Source organism: Macaca fascicularis, chromosome 16 (assembly GCF_037993035.2).
Source record: "Macaca fascicularis isolate 582-1 chromosome 16, T2T-MFA8v1.1".
In the NCBI taxonomy this organism is placed as follows: Eukaryota; Metazoa; Chordata; class Mammalia; order Primates; family Cercopithecidae; genus Macaca; species Macaca fascicularis.
Genome location: NC_088390.1, coordinates 7,981,245 through 8,000,548, shown reverse-complemented (window position 1 = coordinate 8,000,548; position 19,304 = coordinate 7,981,245). Strand labels below are relative to the sequence as shown.

The window sequence follows — 19,304 nt, the reverse complement described above, 5'->3', positions numbered from 1 at the left end:
CGGAGTCTGACGAGTGGCTTTGGAGCGGAGTTAATGCCCCGGCGCCGCTGGGTGAGAACCCCCCAAGGGGCGGAGCTCCGTGGAAACCGGAAGTAACTCCTGACAGGCACTCGGAGCAGTTCCGGTGAGTCCCGGTTGGAAGGCTGTGGGTCCGGGAACCTGATCCCACGGAGTGGGGGCCGAGGCTCACATTCCCTGCCCTGCAGATGACTGTCCACAACCTGTACCTGTTTGACCGGAATGGAGTGTGTCTGCACTACAGCGAATGGCACCGCAAGAAGCAAGCAGGGATTCCCAAGGAGGAGGTGACGAGAGGGCCCCGGTGCAGCCCGGGTGACCTCTCATCTCCAAACACCTATAGTCCCAACCCGGCCCCTCCTCTCAAACCCGAGCTCATTCCCAGCCCCCACCCCGTCTCCCGCATCCACCGAGAGCTAACTCTGCCCCTCTCCCTCCAGGAGTATAAGCTGATGTACGGGATGCTCTTCTCTATCCGCTCGTTTGTCAGCAAGATGTCCCCGCTAGACATGTACGCCGAGTCAGAAAAGATGTTGGGAGGAAGGCTAGCCTTGGGAATTTGGGGATGGGGGAAACTTTCTGAAGTGGAAGGAGCATTGGCCTCCAGAGGGGGAAAGGGTACTTAGAGAGGCTGAGTCCGGAGCGAGAGTGCTGGAGCTGGCAGGAGTGGCGGTGGGGAGGGTCTGAAAGTAGAGAGGTTGGTGGAGGCTAAACTGAGGGGTGAGGATGGGTGATGTATTTACTCAACCAGGCTTCTACAAAGGATATGTTTAGATGAAGAGGGAGTCGACCTTTGAGGGGATCAAAAGTATCTCTTTGGGAGAGATTCTGCTCCCATTCTTTAACACCCTCCTCATCTCTGCAGGAAGGATGGCTTCCTGGCCTTCCAAACTAGCCGTTACAAACTCCATTACTACGAGACGCCCACTGGGATCAAAGTTGTCATGAATACTGACTTGGGCGTGGGACCCATCCGAGATGTGCTGCATCACATCTACAGTGCGGTCAGTGCTAGCCCCGGGGACCCATACCCCAGAGTTCATCAGAACCCCAAGACTCCCTCATCTTCCCTGCCCTAATCCTACTATATGTTTGCTGAACTCAAGAGTTTTCTCAGGGGCCCTTAGGTTCTTAACTGCCACCACCACTTTCTCCTCAGAGAGGGCTTGTCTTCCAGCCCTTCTTCCTTGTGCATTTACACACCCCTGAGGTTATACAAGGTTTGGGGCTAAAAACCACAAGTATCCAAAGACTGGCTCTAACATCTTCCCTTTCTATAGCTGTATGTGGAGCTGGTGGTGAAGAATCCCCTGTGCCCGCTGGGTCAAACTGTGCAAAGTGAGCTCTTCCGCTCCCGACTGGACTCCTATGTTCGCTCTCTGCCCTTCTTCTCCGCCCGGGCTGGCTGAAGCAACCTTCCTCATGTCTCAGGAGAATTCCTGTCTGCCTGGGGCCCTTCTGAACCTGTGCCACTTAAGGGCCCCCACTGTAAGCCCCCGCACCCCCACCCCCCACCCAGAGCAACAGCGTAAAGGCCTGCCCTGATGCTCTCCTCCTACCAGAATGAAGCCCACAGAGTCCCTCCACCTCCACGCCAGGCCCGCTCTCCAGTTTTATCCCCGACCTGATGCTGCGAGAAGCACAGAATAAACTTTTTGCCACTCTCTGCGGCCTGAGCGTGTTGGTTTGAGGGCCCTCTCAGTCCTGCCCCATGCATGAAGGCGGAAAGTAGGGCAGCCACACATCCTTGAGGACTACGAAGTGGCTTTGCGGATGGGCTTCTCAACTGTGGGAATATTGATGCTTTGGGCTGGATAATTCTTCATTGTGGGGACCGTCCTGTGCTTTGTAGGATTTTCGCAGCATCCCTGGCTACCACTCACTAGATGCTGATAGCACAGGCATGAAATCAAAAATATCTCCAAACCTTGCCAAAAGTCCCCTGGGAGACACAGTCCCTCCCGATTGAGAACCACTGGGCCTGGGGAAGCCTGACAGCCCTTGGGTCCCAGATGGTGCAGGAGCCACCCTCCCGGATTCCGCTCAGAAAATATTCAAGCTGCGGAGCCTTCGGCAGGCGGGGCTTATGCAAATGACCGGCAGGTTTGGCTGCGAGGCGGGCGGCTCTATGCAGATGAGGAGGCGGTGCCTGCATGCCGATGAGCTGGGCCCGCTGCCGACGCGGCTGGGAGCCCAGCGGGTCCCGCAGCGGTTCGCGCTGAAGTGGCATCTTTCTCCCGCCCCACTTCCCCCTGGGTCCTTATCCTCCGAGATCTTTACCTCATCCTCGACCTTTACCCTCGTCCATTTCCCCCTCCTACTCCTTGCACCTGTGTCCCGCGTAACTGAATACCTCCACTCCTGGCGCCCCCCGCGTTTCTTCCCTCCCGCCGCAAACCTCGCGACCTCCAGCAGCCCGCCCCCGCGGGCCGATCCTGCCTGGCGGCTCCCGCCGCAGCCTCCTCAGCCTTCCCTCTCTGCCGGGGCTCACCCCACTACGCCCCCGGTGGTCCGCCCTCGGGCTTCCCTGCTCCCCCGTCCCGTCCCCTCGGAGCCCCCTCCCCCGCCCCGGTCAGCCGGCATGCAGGTGTCAATCGCGTGTACCGAGCAGAACCTTCGCAGCCGGAGCAGTGAGGACCGTCTGTGTGGACCCCGGCCAGGCCCCGGGGGCGGTAATGGCGGGCCGACCGGCGCGGGGCACGGGAATCCTCCGGGGGGTGGAGGGTCTGGCCCCAAGGCCCGAGCTGCACTGGTTCCCCGACCCCCAGCGCCCGCTGGGGCCCTCCGAGAGAGCACCGGCCGAGGCACTGGCATGAAATACAGGTATGGGGGTGGCCGGGCAGCCCACCCCTTCCACTTTCCTTTCGGGACCCCTGAGGCTTCTTGAGATGGCCGCCAAGACCCCTTCAAACTTCTCTAAGTAGGTCCCCCTTCTTTCCTTCTCTTCTTCCCGTCTCTGGCACTCCCTCACTTTGTCCCTCTCTTGGTCTCTGTCGATACCCCTGACTACCAGAGAATCAAGTTTACCAAGGTTGACTGGGTCCTGTCAGACCCAGGGGATGCCCCTGAGCTTCCCTCCTTACCCCTGGGAAGGTCAGGGATGCACGGATCTCCATGCTACACGGATCTCCAGGCTGTGCCCCCTCCAGTGGAATGTCCTTGGGTCCGTGTCCTGGGGAGTGGAGGGAGGGAATCGGCTTCTCACTCTGGCCTGCTCGGGGGTGCCTGACCCAAATATTGCCCCCACCTGCCCCAAAGGCTAGGTCTCCTGTGACCTTTCTTGGGTGTAAGGGGAGTAGGGCCTGTGGGAAGGATGGACCACATTTTTCATCTCCATGCTGAGGGACAGGGTCTGGGTAGACTGAAATGTAACTGACTTTATCTCAGAGGACTGCCAGACCAGAGGCTCAGAACTTGAAGTGGGGGGTAGGGGAGGGGCTCCTGCTGGGGAGTGAGCTGAGGTCACTGATCTGACCTGCTTTGTCGCCTGAAGAGTCTGATCCCCTCTATATGGTGGCCCTGATTGGAAAGCTGAGCTGACACCTGGGTTGGGGGCTCTGGGAGGATGCGGGGCTCACTGGTTCAGAGACAGTCTTCACAAGCCAATAGGAACAGAGGGAGTGGAGAGGGAGAATCAAGCTTTTCTGTCTTACTCTCCCCCCTCCCCCCAGGTCCTCAATCTGCCTTTCCTCCAGGCCCATCTGCCTAGCCTAGCCAGGGACCCCTGCCTGCCTGAATGCCTGAACTTGACTCAGTTTACCTCTTCTAACCTGGCATCTGCCATTTGGCACAGCACTCTGCCTGAGGGCCTGGTCTCACAAACTCGCCACAATCAAACACCACAATCAAACAGAATTCCTCCCAGCCCCTCACTGCACACATCCCAGAGATGACTCAAACACAGACAAGAAGGACAAACCTGACAGCACATCTTCAATGTGATAAGAGAGAATGGAGACTCTGGACAGTGGCTCCAGAGGAACAGTCACTTATGGTTCACTTGTCCTTTTGACAAAATTCCTAGGACCTCTGCTCTGGAGATAGCACTTGCCCAATCCTATAGGCCCACTGGGTCTAGTTTATTTGCACTGAGACACCTAAGGGCTTCTCAGTCTGGAAGGAGAGGAGCTGGGGGCTGATAATCTAGGTCCATAATGGAGCCTCCACCCCTTCCCACTGCTTCTGTATCTTGCAGGAACTTGGGGAAGTCTGGTCTTCGGGTATCCTGTCTTGGCCTAGGTGAGTTAGAATAGGGATTAAGGAAAGGGGGTATTCTTTCATGGTCTGCCCCCTGCAGTTCTCATGTGCCTGGCTTCTCTCTTTCAGGTACCTGGCTCACATTTGGTTCTCAGATCTCAGATGAGGTATAAGTTATGGGACATAGAATCAGGGTGGTGAGGGTGAGGGAACCTGAAAAAAGAGAAATTAACCTGGATAGGGGTTTGGACAACAAGTACAGGGAATGAGGGATCTGAGGCTGGAGGATGGGGAGAGGGGAGAGACTAGAGAACCCAGGGCTGAGATGTGATGGGTTAGAGTGCAGTGAGGGAGGTAACTGAGGAGCAGTAGTTGATCTTCACCTCTTTCACCTCCCTAGACAGCGGAGGATGTGCTGACCGTAGCCTATGAGCATGGTGTAAACCTGTTTGACACCGCCGAAGTCTACGCAGCAGGAAAGTAAGGACTGGGGTGAAAGAGCTAAGCTCCATTTGGAAGGCTGAGAGGACCCCAGGGATTATCTTCTCGTTTTCCCTCTAAAGAACCCTGGGACTTCTGAGAACGTGAAGTTCCAACCCTTTGGCAGAGGAACCCTAAAGCATTGTAGGTGTTACAGTCGCAACATCAGTCCCCCTCTGGCTTAGAAGTTAATGGGCATGCTGTGTAGTTACATTAAATAAAGCCAACAAATATATCTGAGGCCTTAGTTATGTGCAACTACATGAGGATTACGAAGATGAATTTTCAAACACATCATGCTGTATCACACATTGATAGCTTCACACTAGGAGCAGGGAAAACCTAGGATGACCTACCCTGCCTCTGCCCCATCGAGCAAACACTTCTGCTCATCTTCAACACTTGACCCAAGTGTCTGCTCCTTCAAGAAGTCTTTGCCCAACTCCCAGAGTTGGTCACCCCCCTCCCCCACCATGAGCTCCTAAAGCACTGTGGACTGCCTTCTGACACACAATTCATGGTTTATGCAGCTATATTAGCTGCTCCAGTCAGAGGCCTCCTTCCATGGAACTTGTCTCGCTCTTCTCCAAGTACCCACACAGAGCCAAGCACAGAGCAGGTGCTGCTTCTAGGAAGAATCAACGTGTCTCCAAAAGTGCACACAGTCTAAGTGCTTAAAGAAACAAAAACGGGCGATAGGAAGGATTAAACAACGGTAAAACATTTCAGTAACAGTCCACCATGACACAAGTAAGACTTGTCACAAGTGAGCTCATAATTTTTTGCTAAATTATGTAGCCAATTCTATGGAAGCTGACAAGAAGGCTGGACCATAGACTGTGGCACTCAGAGAACACATTATGGATGAGGCAGAATTTGAGCTGAGCTTTGGAGGACGGGTGGGATTTTGCAGAGGCTCAAAGAAGGGGGAGGGCAACCCAGATAGTTGAAGCTAGACAAGGCAGCATCCTTCCTGGCTCCACCATAGTTGGCCTCTTTCCGCTCATCCTATTCTATCTTTTTGGCACCCACAGCAGGGCTTGGTACATAGTTAATGCACAACAGATATTTGTTGAATACGTGATGAAAACTAGACAACTACACCCCTAGTTCCAGGAGTCCTCTTATTTTGTCCAGGATGGGGCTGTGAGCTGAAATGGACTCCTGGTTTATATCCTACCTTGCAAGAGATGAAAAGGTGGGGAGGAGAGGAAGGGATTGATTGGCTTGGGAGGGATCAGTGGCTCTGCCTTATGTTTCTTTTAGGGCTGAAAGAACCCTAGGCAACATCCTCAAGAGCAAAGGTTGGAGGTGAGACTGTTTTGGGGGTTGCTGGGGATGTGATCACCCAAAAATCCTTTTCTTGCTGGTTCTCCCATTTCTATTCTTCCAGGAGATCAAGCTATGTCATCACTACCAAGATTTTTTGGGGAGGACAGTAAGTGACTGCCCCACTGCGATTGTGGAGAAGGCCTACAAAGAATGTGTGAAGGTGTATGGGGTGGGGGTGGGGACAGCTATCCTCCACCAGGTCCGCACCCTACCTGTGAAGACTCATGCAATCCCATTTCCTTATGGCTCCAAGCCAGCCCTGGTCCCCTATCTTTGTCACGTCTCATCTTTGACTTACCTTTTCCTACAGGGCGGAAACCGAGCGAGGTTTAAGCCGAAAGCACATCATTGAGGGTGAGAGTTAGGGGCTGGGAACCCAAAGTGAGGGGATATGGAAGCCAGCGGAGTAGGGAACATTCTCTGAACTTCTAGAGGCTTTGAGTAGGGATTTAGGTAGCCATGGTAAGGGGGCAAGGTTTGAATTTTTTTTTTTTTTTTTTTTTTGAGATGGAGTTTCGCTCTTGTTGTCCAGGCTGGAGTGTAATGGCGCGATCTCGTCTCACTGCAACCTCCTCTTCCCGGGTTCAAGGGATTCTCCTGCCTCAGCATCTCAAGTAGCTGGGATTACAGGCATGCGCCACCATGCCTGGCTAATTTTTTGTATTTTTAGTAGAAACAGGGTTTCACCGCATTAGCCAGGCTGGTCTCGAACTCCTGACCTCAGGTGATCTGCCCACCTTGGCCGCCCAAAGTGCTGGGATTACAGGCGTGAGCCACCGTGCCTGGTGGCCTGAATTCTTTTTTTTTTTGAGACAGAGTCTCACTCTGTCGCCCAGACTGGAGTGCAGTGGCGCGATCTTGGCTCACTGCAAGCTCCGCCTCCCGGGTTCACGCCATTCTCCTGCCTCAGCCTCCCAAGTAGCTGGGACTACAGGCGCCCGCCACCTCGCCCGGCTAGTTTTTTTTTTTTTTTTGTATGTTTTTTTAGTAGAGACAGGGTTTCACCGTGTTAGCCAGGATGGTCTCGATCTCCTGACCTCGTGATCTGCCCATCTCGGCCTCCCAAAGTGCTGGGATTATAGGCTTGAGCCACCGCGCCCGCCCAAGGTGGGCTGAATTCTTAGTACACTGAAGCTGAGGTGCTTATCTTCTTCTCCTTACCCCACTTCCAGGCTTGCGAGGATCCCTGGAACGCCTCCAGCTGGGATATGTGGACATTGTCTTTGCCAATCGCTCAGACCCCAACTGTCCTATGGAGGGTAAAAGCAGCACCCCAACCCTTACAGTCCTTCAAAACTGAGCACTTCCTTGCTGGGTACGGTGGCTCATTCCTGTAATCCCAGGACGTTGGGAGGCCAAGGCAGGAGGATCACTTGGGGCCTGGAGTTCGAGAATAGCCTGGGCAACATAGCAAGACCCTGTCTGTACAAAAAATGTTTTAAAATTAGCGGGCTGTGGTGGTGTGTGCCTTGTACTCCCAGCTATTCAGGAGGCTGAGGCAGGAGGATCATTCAAGCCCAGGAGTTTGATGCCACAGTGAGCTATGATTGCACCACTGCACTACATCCTGAGTGACAGAGCGAGACCCTGCCTCAAAAAATCTAAAATACAAAACCTGAGCACTTCCTCAAACCCTCAGCAGGAAGCCAGCCCCTGCTCACAAGGCCTCCCAAACTCCACAGTGGAGGCTGAGACTCCAGGATGTGGACAGAAAGGGAGGCAGAGAATAGACATTAACTTTCATGACTCCATAGAGATGCCGGGGCCTTGGTGGGGCAGGTGGAGGTCTGCAAATCTGGAGTCCTAGATTCCAGGAGTCTGACAGTAAGGCTTTCCCTCTCCTGTGTGCCTAGAGATTGTGCGAGCCATGACCTATGTCATTAACCAGGGCCTGGCCCTATACTGGGGAACGTCCCGATGGGGGGCTGCAGAAATCATGGTGAGTGTGTGACCCCACTTTGCCCCTGTCCCACAATTGGTTCCCACTTTTCACGTGGTTACTCCAAAGCCCACTGCACTGGGGCAGAAGGCAGAGAAGAAAATTGAATTAGTGCTCTGACCCCTATCTTTTCCCCAACCCCAACACAGGAGGCCTACTCCATGGCCAGACAGTTCAATCTGATTCCTCCAGTGTGTGAACAAGCGGAGCACCATCTGTTTCAGAGGGAGAAGGTGGAGATGCAGCTGCCAGAGCTCTACCACAAGATTGGTTTGCAGCCCTCATCCCTGCCTTTACCTTAGCCTCATCCATGGCTAGGTCCTTTTCCTGACACCCAGTGTTCTTCCCTTAGGAGTTGGATCAGTCACTTGGTACCCTCTACCCTGTGGTCTCATTACTAGCAAGTATGATGGGCGAGTCCCAGATACCTGCAGGGCCTCCATCAAGGTGAGATCTGGGGGCTCCAGATGGCAGGGCTGGGCTGTGAGCTGCTCTGGGGGGAGTTACGGGGGGCTGCTGTGTGGGTGTGGTGGTGGTGATGGCAGGGTCTTCTGCTGATTCTCCTTGGCCTCCAGGGCTACCAGTGGCTGAAGGACAAAGTGCAGAGTGAAGATGGCAAGAAGCAACAAGCCAAAGTCATGGACCTTCTCCCGGTCGCTCACCAGCTGGGGTGCACAGTGGCCCAGCTTGCTATTGGTGAGACCCTGCACCCTGCAGGGGCCCTGTCTCCTCCTGACATGCTCCCAAGCCCATCCTAAAGCTGGTTTGTCCCTAGGGAGGACCCTTGTCTTCAGAGACACTTCTGAAATCTATGTGGTCACTGTGCCCCATCAGTTCTCTTTTTTTCCTCCTCTGGCCCCAGCTTGGTGTCTCCGCAGTGAGGGTGTCAGCTCTGTCTTGCTGGGGGTGTCGAGTGCGGAGCAGTTGATGGAACACCTGGGCGCGCTACAGGTGAGCCGGGGACTTTGAGACAGAGCCTATCTGTCCCCTTCCCCAGGAGTCAAGGCCACGCTCTCCAACCCAGGATGGCCCTATAAGGTCACCCACTACAAAGTCCTGACTTTGCAGGTGTGAGGTCCCAGAGCTGGAAACCGAGGCACTGGTACAGCTGCGGCTCTTGCCTTGCCACTTGATCCCACTGTGGTGCTTCCCCCGTACTGGAACCCCATGCCCTGTCTCAGTGACCCAGCATGGCCTGCCGTTGCCACCACCCCATTCTCCTCCAGGTGCTGAGCCAGCTGACCCCACAGACGGTGATGGAAATAGACGGGCTCCTGGGAAACAAGTCGCATTCCAAGAAGTAGTCGGTCTCGGGCGCAGCGACCCAAGCCCGTGCCGCTGCACCCGCCCAAGACCCGCTTCCCGCAGCCGCCTCTCCCGCTCCGGATCCCTCCACGTAGCGGCCGGAGCCAGGGTAGCCCCGCCCACCAACGAGTCCCGGCTTCGAGTAGTGATACGCATGAACAAAGCCATATCCTTTTGCAGTGGGGTCGAGAGAGAAAGTAGTACGCCCGCCCCCTGCTGAGTCCTTCTAAGCCCTTTTGCAAATACCGGGCATGAACTACTCGCCGTCGGCTCTCTGCCACTTGGTCTCACCCCCCACTCTCCTCCCCTTATTCCTGAGGCCTAGAAAAGAAAACAAAAACAGAAACCCACCACATACAAGAAACATGCAGAGTACCTCAAAAGCGGCCCTTGAAATGTCATCAAAAGGTAGTAACCTAGTGAGTGAGTTGTGACGTCATCTGGAACACAGGAAACGGGGCTCGTAGGGTATTCGGTACGAAGGAAGCCAGGCTGGTCCTGGGGGGAAGTAAATGATAATCTTTGGGAAACCAGGACCCTGCCTCCCAGCCTAGAGGTGGAGGAGGGTGGTCGGCGTGGGGCCTACAGTGGCACAGCACTGACAAAAGTAGAGGGAAATTTAATAGCACATCTACACTGCAGTCTGGTGAAAGTGGCCGGGGTGGCCCTTGGAAAACAGTTGGGCTGTTCTTTGCAGGAATTCGTGATAGCCTCTCTGTCACGGGCAGAGACCAGGGGCTGACATAAAAGGTCTGGGTATAGACTTTTGAGCCTTGAGCAGGGCCTCCTACCTGGCAGTGGAGAACTGCAGTCTTCCTCCTGGCAATAACCCTAAAGCAATAATGATGGCCCCTCCTCTGTAAGACTTCCCAGGGAACTGTAAATAAACCTCAGCTTGATCCTCACAGTGTCTAATGTTGCAGGGGCTTGGGAGGTTAGGGTCACAGTCTCATCTGCCTGGCCCTCTCGCCCCCTAACATTAGAAAGCTCCCAGCATTAGCTTTCTCTCCATTGCTCATTCCAGGCATCAGGCTCCTAGTCACTGTTCTCATTAAGGACCAAGACACCAGATACCCCAGGCCCCAGTTTTCTTCCTTCAGTTACCACATTCCTTAGAACCCAGAAATCTGGCTTCATAATTTTGTTCCTCCTCTTTCTATGAAAGACCTAGCTATCTGCCCTTATTTGTTTGTATTTAAAGTAATATTAGCCATACTCCTTCCTTGTACTTCTCATTTCTCTCTCGCCGGATACCCACACATATGCCAAGGAACTTGTGGCTGAGTGGGAGATGCTGTTCTGAGGTTGAAGCTTTGTGATTTGATGGAGAGGTAAAGTGAAGAGTGGTCTGAGGTTGAGGGAATACAGAGAGAAGGAAAGATGTTATCATTTTACTGGGACAGAACTGGGTGGAAAGTTAAAACCTTAAAGATCACAAGGCAGAGGAGGATGAGCTCTGCGTTCCTTAAATACAACCTGCCCATCTCCCTTCTACCCATCCTCATCCTTCCTTGATCCAAAAGCTGGGCAAGCAGAGTTAAACCAATTTCCAAAAGAGAAAAGTCAGCAGCATGCCATTTACTGGATTAGCAGCCAACCGAGTCAACTAATTAATACGTACTTCCACCCCATTATCTCCCACTCATTTTGCAAGACTGTGGAGGAAACAAGTAAGTAAAATCTATGACTAAACTATGATTAGTTATTCTGTAACAAACATATGAGAATTTATCAATCCCAAATAGGATTCTCCTTAAATAGTTAGTTATCCTAGAGGGTTATGCACTTATTTTAATGAACCCTGTCCCATTGCTCAAAATATTAAAAACAAGCAAACAAACACCACTCCTCCTATAATTACCTTCAGAGATGGTTTGGAAACCCTTTGATTTAAAAAAAAACAAAAACAAAAAAACCCTTCTTTTATTGTCACACCTCTTTTGTGTATAGACATTTGCCATATTTATCACTCACCTCATTCATTAATTTAGCAAGTATTTGTCTATTGAGTCCTATTATGGTGTGGCACAGGGATACAAAGGTGAACAAAACCAGACTCAGAACCTTCATATATCTTGCTGAGGAGAGAGACAATCATAGAACCACTAAATAAATACAAACTTCCTGTCCAAAGTCCAGAGGAAAGCACATGGTGTTACCGAGTCTGTAGTGGTTATTTGACATGGTGAGGTTAACACCAAGAGCTAAAGGATGAATAGGTGTTAATAAGGGTTAAGCAAGAGGGTTAAGAGCATATGCTAAGGCCTGTGGCAGAAAAGAACATACAAGCCAAAAGTACCCAAAGCCAGAGTGTCTAGAGAGAAGCAGAACAGAAAGTGAGACATGGGTAATGGTTGGGCACAGTGGCTCACGCCTGTAATCCCAGTACTTTGGGAGGCTGAGGCTGGTGGGTCACTTGAGGTCAGGAGTTTGAGATCAGCCTGGCCAACATGGGGAAAACCTGTCTCTACTAAAAATACAAAAAAAAAAAAAAAAAGCCACCTGTAGTCCCAGCTACTTGGAAAGCTGAGGCAGGAGAATCGCTTGAACCCAGGAGGCAGAGGTTGCAGTGAGCTGAGATCGTGCCACTGCACTCCAGCCTGGGCGACAGAGCAAGACTCAGGAAGGAAGGAAGAAAGGAAGGGAGGGACGGAGGGAGGGTGGAAGAGAAAACAGGCGGGCATGGGTAAGTTTGGAGCACACAGGGACTTACAGGGCACCTTACAATGTTATATTTATCTAGGCCAGGCGCAGTGGCTCACACCTGTAATCCCAGCACTTTGGGAGGCTGAGGCAGGTGGATCACTTGAGCCCAGGGGTTTGAGACCAGCCTGGGCAACGTGGGGAGACCCCATCTCTACAAACATACAAGAATTAGCTGGGCATGGTAGCTCGTACCTGTGTAGTCCCAGCTACTCGGAGCCTTAGGTGGGTAGGTGGCTTGCGTCTGGAAGATTGAGGCTGTAGTGAGCCAAGATTATGCCACTATGCTCCAGCCTGATGGTCAGAGCAAGATCCTGTCTCAAAAAATATTATATTTATCATACTGGGAAAAAAACAGTAGGAAGCCCTCTATATCAGTTATCTGTGATACACAACAAATCACTACCAACATTAATGGCCTGAGATAACTTTTTATTTATTTTAATTTTATTTTATTTTGAGATGGAGTCTCTCTGTGTCACTCAGGCTGGAGTACAGTGGTGCGATCTTGGCTCACTGCAACCTCCACCTCCCGGGTTCAAGCGATTCTCCTGCCTCAGCCTCCTGAGTAGCTGGGACTACAGGCAAGTGCCACCACGCTGAGCTGATTTTTTGTATTTTTAGTAGACAGGGTTTCACTATCTTGGCCAGGCTGGTCTTGAACTCCTGATCTGGTGATCCACCCGCCTCAGCCTCCCAAAGTGCTGGGATTACAGGCATGAGCCACCATGCCCGGCCACTATTTATCTATTTATTTATTTATTTATTTATTTATTTAGAGATGGAGTCTTGCTCTGTTGCCAGACTGGAGTGCAGTGGCGCGATCTTGGCTCATTGCAACCTCCGACTCCCTGGTTCAAGCCATTCTCCCGCCTCTGCCTCCCCAGCAGCTGGCATTACAGGCACGTGCCACCATGCCCAGCTAACTTTTATATTTTTAGTAGAGACGGGGTTTCACCATGTTGTCCAGGAGGGTCTCGATTTCCTGATCTCATGATCCGCCCGCCTCGGCCTCCTAAAGTGCTGGGATTACAGGCATGAGCCACCGTGCCCAGCCACTTTTTATTTATTTTTAAGCGGTGGGGTCTCGCTCTGTCACCCAGGCTGGAGGGCACTGATACGATCACGGCTCAGTGCAGCTTCGAAGTCCTGAGGCTCAAGTGATTCTCCCACCTCAGCCTACTGAGTAGCTGGAACGACGTGCACCACTGCGCCCTTTTCTTTTCTTTTCTTTTTTTTTTTTTTTTTGAGACGGAGTCTGTCTGGCTCTGTCATCCAGGCTGGAGTGCAGTGGCCAGATCTCAGCTCACTGCAAGCTCCGCCTCCCGGGTTCACGCCATTCTCCTGCCTCAGCCTCCCGAGTAGCTGGGACTACAGGCGCCCGCCACCTCGCCTGGCTAGTTTTTTGTATTTTTTAGTAGAGACGGGGTTTCACCGTGATAGCCAGGATGGTCTCGATCTCCTGACCTCGTGATCCGCCCGTCTCGGCCTCCCAAAGTGCTGGGATTACAGGCTTGAGCCACCGTGCCCGGCCTCTTTTCTTTTTTTGTAAAGACAGGGTCTCACCACGATGCTCAGGCTGATCTCAAACTCCCGAGCTCAAGTGATCCTTCCATTTTGGTCTCCCAAAGTGCTAGGATTACAAGTGTGAGCCACCACACTCAGGAGAAATAACTTTTAAAAACTGTTCTTTTTCACGATTCTGTGGGCTGGCTAGGAGTTCCTTTGCTGTTTTCACCTAGGTTCACTCATGTCTCTGCACTCAAACAGCAGGTCAGCTGAGCAGGAAAATGGAAAATGGCCTCACCAGCATGTTTGGCTGTTGGCTGGCGCTCCTCCGTGTGGCCTCTTCCTTACATGGTGGTCTCAGGGAGTGTTCCAAGGGGACAAAGGCAGAAGCTACAAGGCCTCTGACAGACTAGGTTCCAGAACTCACACATCGCTTCTGCCACACCTATTGGTCAAAGCTAGTTACAAGACCAGCCCAGATTCAAGGGATAGAGAAAGAGACCCCAATTCTTGATGTGAGAAGTACCAAAGTCACACTGCAAAGGAATTTGGGGCCACCATTAGTCTACCACCACATTAAAAGTTGTTTTTTGTTTTTTTTTTTTGAGACAGAGTCTTGCCCTGTTGCCCAGGCTGGAGTACACTGGTGCAATCTTGGCTCACTGCAACCTCCACCTCCTGGGTTCAAGCGATTCTCCTGCCTCAGCCTCCCAAGTAACTGGGACTACAGGTGCACGCCATCATGCCCGGGTAATTTTTTGGATTTTTAGTAAAGACTGGGTTTCACCATGTTGCTCAAGCTGGTCGCAAACTCCTAAACTCAGGCAATCCGCTAGTCTCGGCCTCCCAAAGTGCTGGGATTACAGGTGTGAGTCACTGCATTCAGCCCATCATATATTTATTAACCATAGATACCTACCAGTCCCCCCTCCCCCCACCTTTTTTTTTTTTTGGAGACCGAGTCTCACTCTGTTGCCCAGACTGGAGTGCAGTGGCGTGATCTCCACTCACTGCAACCTCCACCTGCCGGGTTCAAGCAATTCTCATGCCTCAGCCTCCCGAATAGCTGGGACTACAGGTGTGAGCCACCACGCCTGTCTAATTTTTGTATTTTTAGTAGAGACGGGGTTTCACCATGTTGGCCAGGCTGATCTTGAACTCCTGACCTCAAGTAATCCACCCGCCTTGGCCTCCCAAAATGCCGGGATTACAGGCAAGAGCCACCATGCCCGGCCCTACCAGTTCCTTTTTAAGACCAAAAAGTTTTGAATTGTGACAGCATCACTGTAATAAGTAGACAGCTTCTCCCATGATTACAGACAATACCATTCAAAAGTTCTGAAATGTTTGCTTAAAAACAATGGTATACCTCCTCAAAAGAGATTACCCTCTAGGTTTTAACAATGAAGGTTAAAAAACCAGCTCTGCATTGCCTGTGATAGCTGGTAAATGCCATGGGTGTGGAGAACCCCATCTTGCACATATTGGTCAAGAGGGATGTGTGTTGAAAATGTTGGGTACTGGCTGGGCATGGTGGCTCACAGCTGTAATCCCAGCACTTTGGGAGGCTGAGGCGGGCGGATCACCAGGTCAGGAGATCAAGACCATCCTGGCTAACACGGCGAAACCCCATTTCTCCTAAAAGTACAAAAAATTAGCTGGGCGTGGTGGCGGGTGCCTGTAGTCCCAGCTACTTGGGAGGTTGAGGCAGGAGAATGGCATGAATCCAGTAGGCGGAGCTTGCAGTGAGCCGAGATGGTGCCACTGCACTTCAGCCTGGGCGACAGAGCGAGAGACTGTCTCAAAAAAAAAGAAAATGTTGGGTACTGAGAAATTAAGGTGAATTCAGTATAGGCTGGGGGCACAGGATAAGAATAGTAGCTAATATAGTACTTACCTGGTGTTTTACTGTGTACTGGACACTGTTTGAAGCACCTTACACATATAACCTCGTTCAGTCCTCATTATCCACATTTTTTTATAGGAAACCAAGGCCCACATAAATTAACTTGCTCAAAGTGTCACAACTAGTAAGAGGTGGAAGCTAGGATCTGAACTCAAGCCAGCTGGCTCTAGACTGTGTTATTACCCTCCACAACAGAACCTGGGCTGCAGGTCCAGGAGAGGAGGGTGAGAAGGCAGCTGTGTGTGGGTGTGGCACCATGAGGGGAATGTGGGTTGTGAGTACCATGTCCTGTTTACCAGTGGGAGAAGTCAGACCCCTGAGTCAGAACTTATGCTGGGGAGCTTTACTGGGGCCATCACGATGTGTGGGTGTCCAGGCCTCCGGAAGGAAAGGATTCGCAGCATTCCTAAAGCCATGGTCCTGGAATCTAGGCCCCTCCTTAGGCTGAGATACCAGCTGAGAGTTAAGCAGTTTGGGGAGAATGAAGTTTAGGAAGCCAGCCTTACAAGCAACACCGAGAGGTCATCTATAATGAGAATTGAGGGCAAAATCAAGTCAAAGGACCCGGGACCAAAGGTTGGGCAGAATGGGCAGTGTTTGGAAACTGAGTGGGATTGTGAAACTCACTGCGAGCAACTGAATAGGCCGAGGGGGCTTTAGAGACCTGTGCCAATGATTGACGGCTGAGGCGCAGGGAGGGACCCGGGGATTTGCACATGGTAGAATTAAGGAGCGCTGGCGTTGCGTTGGGGGAAGAAGGAAAGCCCCACCCCGCTCCCCGGCAGTGGGGAGGAAGGGAGGAATGGGTGCCTCGGTCCCCAGGGCTCCGGTCCTGGCACGGCCTGGGCCGCCTCCCCGACTCCATCATCGCTGTCATGCCCGGCCTCAAGCCTCCACCGCCCCCACACGTGCCGCCACGGGGTGCGGCCCGATCAAGGCGTGACGCCTCGAAGGGTGGGGCCTCACTTATTCCCCTATTTAAAGGGGAAAGAGGCCGCGGCGCCGGCCCCAGGACCCGACCCGGGCCTCAGAAGAGTCAGTTCGTTCTGTTCACCGAGCCGGGCGCGTTAGCGACGCCCTCGAGTTCGCGGCGGGCACGATGCAGCTCTTGGTGAGGGTGCCCTCTCTTCCGGAGCGGGGCGAGCTGGACTGCAACATCTGCTACCGTCCTTTCAACCTCGGGGGCCGCGCGCCCCGCCGCCTGCCCGGGACGGCGCGCGCCCGCTGCGGCCACACGCTCTGCACCGCCTGCCTCCGCGAGCTGGCAGCGCGCGGGGACGGCAGCGGGACGGCCGCGCGCGTGGTGCGCCTGCGCCGCGTGGTCACGTGCCCCTTCTGCCGCGCGCCCTCGCCGCTCCCGCGCGGCGGCGTCACGGAGATCGCTCTTGACTCGGACTTGTGGTCGCGATTGGAGGAAAAAGCGCGGGCCAAGTGCGAACGAGATGAGGCGGGGAACCCGGCCGAGGAAAGCAGCCACGCTGACGGAGAGGCCGAGGAGGAAGGGGAGAGCGAGAAGGGGGCGGGGCCTAGGAGCGCTGGGTGGCGCGCGTTCCGGCGGCTCTGGAACAGGGTCCTGGCGCCCGCGCGGCGCTGGCGGCGTCCGCTGCCTAGCAACGGTGAGGTGCTGCCAGGGGAGGATGCAGGGGAGAGAGCGCTGAGGAACACGGAGGTTGGTTGGCTTGCTCCTGCTGCCGCTAACCCTTCTTCTTTCCCCCAGTGCTCTACTGTCCGGAGATCAAGGACATTGCCCACCTGACCCGTTGAACGTTGTAACCGAGGAACTCGGAAGCCACAGCCGAAGGAAGGTGGGAGCTGCAGCCTCGCGGGGGCTGATATCAAGACTACTGTGTCTCAGATCCCAGGATTGACATGTGATAAGAGAGATGAGCCGAGGGCAGGAGGGAACGCCCTGGGAGGTGTTGATGATGAGTTGGGGAGGCTCCTAGACGAACTCGCCCCCATCTACTGACTGTGCCAGTCTTACATTTTCAGGATGGAGTGGCCAAGGGATGATATAAACAAAGCCTACGTTACTGTGGGAAGAAGACAGACTGTTTTCTTAGCTGGGACTTTGGCTTTTGTCCAGGGTGGCTCTGGTGTGTGGGAGCAACAGGTCCCGTTTTAGCAATTCTTTGTCAATGGTTTGAATTTTTTTTTTTTTAAGATGGGATGGGAGAGAAGAGGCTAATTTTCGCGTCATGTTAATCTCACTTCTCTGGCATGTAAGGGTGCTGGTATGCCTGCTGTCTCTCCACTCCCAGTTCTGTGTTCCAAAAATTGAGATGGCTCCCTGCCTATGACTATGATGAGGAGCCTTGCTTCATTTCAGAATCTACCTTCAGCCTGCTAGGGCAGGTATCAGAAATTCCAAAGGGCATTTATATGAGGCACCTAATTAGAGCCTATCAAAGTAGGAAAGGAGAGCCATTTGAAAGGCATCATATTTCAAACTTTTGCTATTATCTGTGTTATCTTTACAGTCACAGGGAACACTGGCGCTACTGAAAAGATACTTATACAATTTTAAGTGTCTTTAAAATTTGTGTCCCATAATGGGACATCACCTATTGTATATATGCCATGTATTCTATTTTAGAATCCTGTAAGTATCTTATGACCATATAGTCATAGTCAAGGACCAGCAGCGTTGGTATGCTGTCGATGGAAGCGCACAATCTCACTCCAGGATCCCACTCCAGACTTCCTGAATCAGACTCTGCAGGGTTGTTGTTTTTGTTTTTGTTTTTGAGACAGTCTCACTCTGTCGCCCAGGCTGGAGTGCAGTGGCGCAATCTCACCTTACTGCAGCCTCTACCTCCCAGATTCAAGCGATTCTCCTGCCTCACCCGCCGGAGTAGCTGGGATTACAGGCTCCTGCCACCACACCTGGCTAATTTTTGTAGTTTTAGTAGAGATGGGGTTTTGCCATGTTGGTCAGGCTGGTCTCAAACTCCTGACCTCAGGTGATGCGCCCACCTCGGCCTCCCAAAGTGCTGGGATTATAGGAGTGAGTCACCGCGCCTGGCCAGACTCTGGCATTTTAACAATCCCAGGTGATTTGTGTGCATGTGAAAATGTAAGTATCATTGGTCTAGATCCTAGACTCTTTAAGATATCACCATCTGTAGGTAGAATATTTAAAACATAATAAGTATGACTGATAGATTATTTTATCCCAAGTTCTAAAGTAACATTCTATTGCTAAAGAAATCCTAACCTACTATGTTACATTTTTCTCTTAAAAATGTGAACTTATTATTAACCTCAATTTTTAGGGGTCTCCAACCTTTTTAAAATATTTTTGATTGACAAATCATATACACTTATGGTTTATAAACCTCAATTTTTGTAACCCTATTTTGGCATTTTCCTGTCCTTACGTCTCAGCTTAAATGCTCCCTCTTCTGGGAGGCCGCCTTCTGCCTTCAGCATAGTAGAGCCTTTTCCCCACCCCTCTGTAACATAATGCCCTGTTTTATTTTTACTGCTTTTATTTTCATGCTTTGTGGGTGTCCTCACTGGAGTGTAAGCCCCATGGTAGGAAGGGCTGACCTGTGACTGTTTTATCTCCAGGGCCAACAGCAGTGTTACTGTATAATATGTACTCAATAAATATTTGTTGGCTTTATATCTTATTTTTTTAATATAATAGCCTTGTGAACTAAATGTCTGGCCTCTCTCAATCTCTGAGAATCTCTGTTTAGTGAGCAATAAACATCAAGGAAGTGCCTAGCAGTTCAAATCTTTGGTAAGCTAGACAGATCTGACCCTCAACTCCTTTAAAAAAAAAAAAGTGTGCCTTTGCTTCATACTGGAACTGAACCTGTGGAGCTGTAGTGACCTCTACTGACTCTTAGGGGAACTAAAGTGCAACTTGAAGGTGGAAAGGATGATCAAAAGGATGGCTGGAAGGCA

The 19,304-nt window shown here is 52.1% G+C and overlaps 3 protein-coding genes across 7 annotated transcripts; all 3 read left to right on the top strand.

Annotated features, from left to right (window-relative positions):
- Positions 1-79: 79 nt before the first annotated feature.
- TRAPPC1 (trafficking protein particle complex subunit 1) lies at positions 80-1,684 on the top strand. 3 transcript variants are annotated; one of them, XM_005582815.4, is made up of 5 exons: positions 80-124; positions 207-305; positions 459-529; positions 884-1,022; positions 1,299-1,684. In XM_005582815.4, the coding sequence occupies exons 2-5, from the start codon at positions 207-209 to the stop codon at positions 1,425-1,427; spliced, it is 438 nt and encodes a 145-aa protein (XP_005582872.1). In that variant the 5' UTR covers positions 80-124; the 3' UTR covers positions 1,428-1,684. The 3 variants fall into 3 exon arrangements, with proteins under 3 accessions (XP_005582872.1, XP_073874610.1, XP_073874609.1); XM_074018509.1 differs by lacking the exon at positions 459-529; XM_074018508.1 differs by lacking the exon at positions 459-529 and having other exon boundaries at positions 116-305.
- A 532-nt stretch (positions 1,685-2,216) lies between these two features.
- Positions 2,217-10,486, top strand: KCNAB3 (potassium voltage-gated channel subfamily A regulatory beta subunit 3). 3 transcript variants are annotated; one of them, XM_005582808.5, is made up of 14 exons: positions 2,217-2,841; positions 4,214-4,257; positions 4,345-4,382; positions 4,616-4,695; positions 5,962-6,006; positions 6,089-6,133; positions 6,338-6,381; positions 7,200-7,286; positions 7,881-7,966; positions 8,116-8,236; positions 8,319-8,413; positions 8,542-8,662; positions 8,829-8,917; positions 9,193-10,486. In XM_005582808.5, exons 1-14 carry the CDS (start codon positions 2,600-2,602, stop codon positions 9,268-9,270), a joined length of 1,215 nt encoding a protein of 404 aa, XP_005582865.3. In that variant the 5' UTR covers positions 2,217-2,599; the 3' UTR covers positions 9,271-10,486. The 3 variants fall into 3 exon arrangements, with proteins under 3 accessions (XP_005582865.3, XP_065388799.1, XP_005582866.3); XM_065532727.2 differs by having other exon boundaries at positions 2,217-3,181; XM_005582809.5 differs by lacking the exon at positions 7,200-7,286.
- Positions 10,487-16,393: 5,907 nt separating this feature from the next.
- On the top strand, positions 16,394-19,055 carry RNF227 (ring finger protein 227). The gene is made up of 2 exons (XM_045375419.3): positions 16,394-17,005; positions 17,107-19,055. Exons 1-2 carry the CDS (start codon positions 16,489-16,491, stop codon positions 17,151-17,153), a joined length of 564 nt encoding a protein of 187 aa, XP_045231354.1. The 5' UTR covers positions 16,394-16,488; the 3' UTR covers positions 17,154-19,055.
- The last annotated feature ends 249 nt before the right edge of the window (positions 19,056-19,304 follow it).